General features: G+C 29.7%; 1 protein-coding gene across 2 annotated transcripts; it reads left to right on the top strand.

The window, feature by feature from the left end:
• The first annotated feature begins 1266 nt into the window (after positions 1-1266).
• On the top strand, positions 1267-4565 carry LOC113377963 (protein unc-45 homolog B). Of its 2 annotated transcripts, none has more exons than XM_026618436.1 (4): positions 1267-1356; positions 1447-3788; positions 3956-4202; positions 4299-4565. In XM_026618436.1, the coding sequence occupies exons 2-4, from the start codon at positions 1455-1457 to the stop codon at positions 4544-4546; spliced, it is 2829 nt and encodes a 942-aa protein (XP_026474221.1). In that variant the 5' UTR covers positions 1267-1356; positions 1447-1454; the 3' UTR covers positions 4547-4565. The 2 variants fall into 2 exon arrangements, with proteins under 2 accessions (XP_026474221.1, XP_026474222.1); XM_026618437.1 differs by having other exon boundaries at positions 1343-1366.
• The last annotated feature ends 2905 nt before the right edge of the window (positions 4566-7470 follow it).

Raw genomic sequence — 7470 nt, 5'->3', positions numbered from 1 at the left:
TAACTGTTGGGTTTGAAGAGAATGAGAATGCTTGTTTTCATTTATCTTCTTCTCTTCAATAAATTAGTCTGTTTTCACATTTGTTGATTTTAGTATGCTATCGCGCACTCCTTTTTGTTTACATTATAATAATATCCATCCTTGTCCCTTCATCTTATTGTTAGACTCTTAAGATTTGCTTTCTAATATTTCTGTATATATTCAAATGTTTAGTACTGTGTCAAGCATTGTAAGATATAGTTCGTGTTTTTTGTTTTTCAAAAATTAAATATAATTTAAATATTAAATAACGTATTAGTATATAATTTTTACTTTTTGAAGTTACACTGAAGATGAGGCATACCATGGTCTCGAAACGTCTGTAATTATTAGATAGAGTGTCTGTTAAAAATCTGAGTGTTGTATATTATACAATATTATACAATATTGTTCATATTTAACATTTAATATTTGTTTCACTCATATCACAAAGGATATATATATATATATATATATATATATATATATATATATTAAACGGCATAGTCTGGGATCTGTAAATTTTTTGTAGAGCTTCGAACAAAAATTCCCAAAATAATAAAAATAAAAAAATAAATATTTTTTTTATTTACTGTCGACGTTTTGGAGCTAAATGCGATCCAGTTTCAGGACATCTATCAAAAAACATGATCTTAATGAAATTTAAACAAACAATATTATACTCAAAAACTCAAGAAGTAGAAATTGCTGAATTTTCGTAAAATAAATCAAATTGAGAAAGAAGGATATTGTATAAAACATGACAATATAATAACAATAAAAATAAATAAATGATTTATTTAACGAAATATTAGAATAATATCTAGAAAGTTTCAATCGATTAAACCCTAATCACTTTATATCACTAAAAACGATTTGTTCTATATTAACTTTTTTTTAACGATAAAGAACAATTTTTGCAATTCGAAAATTATATACAAAATATAATATAATATTTTTTAAACTAATTATATTATATATATACAACCTGGATCTGGTTTATATGCCCCACCCTTTTTAGCTGCAATTGTCAATATGAAATATTAGAAAGTGTAGACGACGCTAAAGTGTGGAATTTTTAGGTTAAGTTATTGTTGACATTTGTTTTGCACAATTTGTTTTATATTTGTATATATTCAATAAAATTTACATCATTCGTTAAGTAATTGAAATGTTTGAAGCTAATATTTTTTTTAAATCGTGCCATATTTTATCTTTAATTTAATATTTCTTTACTAAGTTATTATGCCCAAATCTAATTTTAGACTTATGAACGTGTGTGTAAGCTTTCTAGAGTTTTCTCATTTTATAAATAGATTTCTAAAATTATAGAAGCTGGTATTTATCAGTTTAGTGAAAAGATACCATACAATTAAATAAGGTTGATGTATAATAAAAAATAATAATATTTTAATAATTTTTTTAAAGTATTTACAATGTGTTCTAAATCTGAAGAAGCTCAGGATTATAAAAATAAGGGAAATGAATATTATCAAAAAGGCGATATTGATAATGCAATAAGTTTCTATACTAAAGCTGTACAATTAGCCGATGCCAATAGTTTTGATTTAGCATTATTTTTGAAGAACCGAGCGGCTGCTTATCTAAAAAAAGAAAACTATGAAAAAGCATTAGAGGATTGTGTTGCTGCTCTGGTTATTACCCCCACAGACCCCAAAATATTATTCAGAAGTTGTACATCATTAGAAGCATTGGGTAGATATGAAGAAGCTTATCGCGATGCTAGGGCAGTTTTAAAGTCTGATCCTTCTAATAAAGCTGTGGTACCTGTTTTAGAACGATTGCACAAGAAAGTTCAAGAAAGAGCTATCTACAATGCTCAAAAAACCAATAAAGCTACAAAAATGTTTGATTTGGCTTTTGATTTAAACAATGTACTCGACAAGCGACAGAGCGCTATTAATAACATACTTGTGCTCGTACGTGAGAAAGGAGGTGCAGAAGTATTGGCTGAAATGGGGATTGTTCAAAAAATGAGGTCCTTGTTGAAAGTTGAAAAGGATCATGAAATTATTGTTAATAGCATTCGCATCATTGGTGAATTGTGCCAAAATTCTATTGAAAGAACTCAAAAAGTTCTTGAAGTATTAGGGATTCCTTGGTTTTTAGATATATTAAATTGTAGAAAAGAAGATCAAATTATGGCCTCGCAAACATGCATGCAAACCATCTTAAACACATTTTCAGGACTGCAGAATAAAGAAGATTCAAAGCCTGATCAAGCACTGTGTGAAAAATATAAATCTGAAATTGATACTCTGCTCACATGTCTCGTTTATTCAATAACAAATCGCATCATTTCAGGAATGGCAAGGGATGCCATTATAGAGTTAATAATAAGGAATGTGCATTACACAACGCTTAACTGGGCTGAACGTCTAGTTGAAATAAAAGGTTTGGAACGTCTTATGGAAGTGACTAGTGAACTAGAAGAATACAAATATGAAAGTTGTATGGAAATAACTCCATCGTCAAGAACTATTGCTGCTGTATGTTTGTCCAGAGTTTATGAAAATATGTATTATGATGAAGCTAGACAAAGATTCATGTCTCACATAGATGAATTCATCAAAGAAAAATTATTAATACCTGACATTGAATCAAAAGTGCGTGTTACTGTATCAATTACTTCATTACTTCAAGGTCCACTAGATGTAGGAAATCAGGTTATTTCAAAGGAAGGTATTTTGGAAATGATTATTGTAATGGCTGGTTCTGATGATAAATTACAACAGAAAGTAGCATGTGAGTGCTTAGTAGCTGCAGCTTCTAAGAAAGATAAGGCCAAAGCGATTATTGATCAAGGCATTAATATTTTAAAACGTCTTTATCAGAGTAAAGATGACAGCATACGAGTGCGAGCATTGGTTGGTTTATGTAAGCTTGGCAGTTCGGGCGGTAGTGACGCTTCTATAAGACCGTTTGCAGATGGTGCTACATCCAAACTTGCAGAAGCTTGCCGCAAATTCTTAGTAAATCCTGGAAAAGATATGGATATGAGAAAATGGGCTGCTGAAGGTTTATCCTATTTGACATTGGATGCCGATGTTAAAGAAATGTTTGTATCTGATAAACCAGCCTTACAAGCTATGATAGAGTTAGCAAAAACCGGAAATCAATCTGTTCTGTATGGTGTTGTAACAACTTTTGTAAATTTATGCAATGCATATGATAAACAAGAGTTAGTTCCTGAACTTGTAGAACTTGCCAAATTTGCTAAACATCACATACCTGAAGAACATGAATTAGACGACATTGATTTTGTTAACAAACGATTGTCAATTCTAGCAAATGAAGGAGTAACTACAGCTCTAGTGGCACTATCGAAAACGGAAAGTGATAACTCTAAAGAACTAATTGCTAGGGTGTTCAATGCAATATGCAGTCAGCAGGAGTTGAGAGGTATTGTAGTTCAACAAGGTGGTACAAAAGTACTCTTACCAATGGCATTAAAAGGAACTGCTAATGGCAAACGGCAAGCTGCTCAAGCATTGGCTAGAATTGGTATCACAATTAATCCAGAAGTAGCATATCCGGGGCAAAGAAATTTAGAAGTGATTCGACCTTTATTAAGTCTTCTACATCCAGATTGTTTAGCATTAGAAAATTTTGAATCTTTAATGGCTTTGTGCAATTTGGCTGCTACCAATGAAGCAATCAGACAGCGCATATTAAAAGAAGGTGGTTTATCTAGAATCGAGGCAATGCTTTTTGAAGATCACATGATGATTACAAGAGCTGCGACACAGGTAAATAATAAATAAGGTTTGGTTGATACTTTCTTCAAAACCCATTGTATTGGTTTTATGTAAATTTGCCTAATAATCCTAGAAAAATTATTAAAAAGTTACTTGTGCAAAGCTATGTAATTTCAATTACAGGTTCTTAGAAATTAATTTATTTTGTTCTTTCATAGGTACTTACTAATATGGTCATGTCACCAGATGTTGTGAAGATTTATGAAGGTGAAAACGATCGCACCAAATTCTTATTTCTTTTGGGCCTGGAGGAGGATGAAGCAACAAGTGAGGCGGCTGCAGGTGCAATTGCTATGCTCACTAGTGAGAGTGAAATTTGTTGCAGGAAATTGTTTGAGCCTACACAATGGCTGGACGTATTTCACTGTTTACTGGCTAATCCTAATCCTGGTATACAGCATAGAGGTATCAATGATAAAATATAATTAAATAAATATAATTATGACTAGTAGCTACTGGTACAGACCACATACAAATGTATATGAATTCATTTTGTTCCAGGTTTATTTATTGTACAAAATATTATTAGAAATGATAAAACCAGCGCTGAGAAGCTGTTTGCTGCTGACATTTTGGAAATACTAATGGCTTTATCAAAAATGGAAATACCAAATGGTGAAAGTAAACAAGCAGTAGTAAAATCTTTTGCTGACAAATGCTTAAAAGATGCCGAAGCAGCTGGTTTCATTAGAAAACCCACAAATGAAGAATTAAATTCTACTGAACAAGAAAACATTGATGATAATTGATTTATTGATCAATCATGCAGGCAAGTATTTTATGTAAAATTGATATGTGTGATAAACACTATATAAGATTTCAAACGTATTGTTACTAAAGAACTGTATTTTATAGATCAAATTTTATAAATATTATTGTAAACATCATTAAAATATATTTTATATAAATTTTATGTCCGTTTTCAATATTCTGACATAATTACTATATTCGTACTAATAGATTGCAATTAATCAAATATCATTTTATTTAATTTAGATTATCATAAATGATGCTACAGAAATAGATTAATTTAATATGTTCAAATATTACACATTTTTGTGTGTTTTGCGTACTAATATAGCTATCAAACCGAAAATTTAACATTTAATATTCCAATATAAATAACCTATGTTTTCTTAGTTATTATAAATAATGTTGTCATTATTAAATTTAATTGTTGGATGTTTTGAATACAAAAAGAAAATAGAATCACTTTCGTTCTTACATACATATAATTTGAATACAAGCATGTCGGATTGTTTATTCTAATTTCTAGAGGTAAAATATGGGGATGAAATATCACTTGGCCTGCTCGTTTTCTTATATACTTCTCTAACTTTTATGGGATACTATTCTTCTCTTACTATGCGATACTATTCTTTTCTTAAATAGAAATAGAGGGCTTATTTTGTAATAACTATTTAATTTTATTATTTATTTGCTTTTTTTTATTAATTTAGTATTTGATATATATAAATATATACACCTAAGTCTGTTTTTACATGGTCTTTTTGTACACGGTTTTGATATAACACGGTTTGAAAATAGAATATTTTTAATTTTTTTTACACGATTTTATTCCATTTAGCACGATTTGAAATGTTATGTACTTAAATTTTTTTTGTCAAATTTAATTTTTTCGAAGTATGTTCATATCACAAAAAAGTATTTATGAAAGAAAAAAGTCTGAAACCATCGATAGTATCGATAGTTTGCGAACACTAGTTTAAAGATTTAAGTGAATTCCCCTTTAGCGCGAACAAACAATTTTTACTGGTCAAAGCAAATGTGAATAGCACTAATTTAGGGAAACCTTAAAAATTGAATAACCTATTCTTTTCGTTCACAACATAGTTTTTTAGTTCCTGAACTTGCCATACATTTAATTTATATTACTTTTAAGATTAGAGTGCATAACTTTTTTATCATTAATTACTATGCTTGTGAAAATAAGCATTATATATTTGATTTAATAAATAAACATGAATTCTTGTTCTTAAAAATTCTTGTTTTTCACTAATTTTAATAGGTTTTAGAGATTAGGAACAAATCACCCATTTTTGTATAAGATCAATGTCTTTTTTTACACGGCTTCTTCTGGAACCAATCTACCGTGTAAAAACAGACTTAGGTGTATATATATATACTGGATTACAGCAGCACATAAAGTGAAGTTAAATAATTTTTAATTGAAAAAGTAGTTTACTATTATTAAGGAAAAAAATGTGTGATCTTGTATATATATATGCAATAAAACTCCGTTAAGACGATTTCCCACAGATCTGGTCAATAATGCGTCTTAAACGAGAAACAGTATTATAGGGGATAGAAACAATATGTTTAATGGTGCAGTGACCGCTATAAAGTGGGGTATTATGGGACAAATCGTATAAGGCATTATCGTATTCAGGGTTAGTCCTACCCTGAATGAAATGCGGGCGCAACGTCGAGGGGGCGCCATCACACGTAGTTTTTCACATAATTTTAATGACAAACTGTGAAAACAGTTAAAAATAATAGAGGAAAAGGGGCGTCAAGGAAAAAATCGCATGCGTTCGCAGCGTAAGTGTTAATTATTAAATTAATTAAATGTCTTTAATTAAATGTCTTAATAAACATGATTTTCGTTGATATCTATCTATGTATTTGTTATTTTTAATAAATACATAACAGAATTGTTCATACATTCGATTATCCGGATTTTTGATTATCCGAATGCCTATCGGCAACGATTATCGAGTTTTTACTGTACATATATGTGTTACTTTCGTTAATAAAATAGGAGAATCATAACACTTAAGAAATTCTAGTTTTAATTGTATGTACGTTTCGGTATACATCTAGACAATAAAATAAATTTAAAAAATCCAAATAGTTACAATTTAGAAATTATGTTAAACATGCTAAAAATATAAGTACATATTTACAGTATTTAAAAATTGTACATCTAAAAGTGCATAATTACAAAGTCTGAATTAATTGTTTTACCCGAGATTTTTAAAATATTACTCTATGGTTTGGCAATAAAAGATTCAGAAGGGTAATAAAAATGCCACTGTTTATCAAATTTGCAAAATAACTGATACAAAAATATAATTATATTTTTACAATAATATAAAGTATAAAATGCATATGTAATTATAAAATTATAAAGGTCGTTCAATGGCGTAATGATTTAACCAGCTGCCTTGCGAGGACGGGGTCGCGAGTTCAAAACCCCGCTCTGGACAACCTGAGGTCATGCAGCAGCGATGTCTATTTTTACTTGAAATATGTTTCGAGTTGAAAATAGCCCATTTTAGACACTGCGGTGTCAAATGGCATTGGGAAATCTCTCTCAAATAGAGTTGTAGTTCAACTCTCTCTCTCTCTCCATATATATATATATATATATATATATATATATATATATATATATATACACACCTGTGTGTATATTTGCAAGTACATATGGATATATGTATAGTATGCATGTGTATAAATTTGTGCGCCTTAGATGTGATGTTTTTGTATACATATGTTGGCAAGGGCGCTTGCGAAGCTTATTTCTACAGGTAGGTAAACGCACTTCAGACATGCATACTAGGTATGGATACAATTTTACGAATGTCGACATCGATATCGAAACTATATACTACATACGTTTCTTATTTTGTAAACTTTATAAAATTAT

The sequence above is a fragment of the Ctenocephalides felis genome, unplaced genomic scaffold (genome assembly GCF_003426905.1).
Source record: "Ctenocephalides felis isolate EL2017-DRISC unplaced genomic scaffold, ASM342690v1 CF-g0.4_SCAFFOLD_01886, whole genome shotgun sequence".
Taxonomy (NCBI): domain Eukaryota; kingdom Metazoa; phylum Arthropoda; class Insecta; order Siphonaptera; family Pulicidae; genus Ctenocephalides; species Ctenocephalides felis.
The sequence above is the reverse complement of the archived record's forward strand: the minus strand, read 5'-3'. Positions and strand labels throughout refer to the sequence as shown.

Coding starts and splice junctions, on each gene's coding strand:
- LOC113377963 (XM_026618436.1), top strand. CDS start 1,455: ATGTGTTCTAAATCTGAAGAAGCTCAGGATTATAAAAATAAGGGAAAT. Junction 3,789..3,955: donor TTACAAGAGCTGCGACACAG/GTAAATAATAAA, acceptor GTTCTTTCATAG/GTACTTACTAATATGGTCAT. Junction 4,203..4,298: donor TCCTGGTATACAGCATAGAG/GTATCAATGATA, acceptor ATTTTGTTCCAG/GTTTATTTATTGTACAAAAT.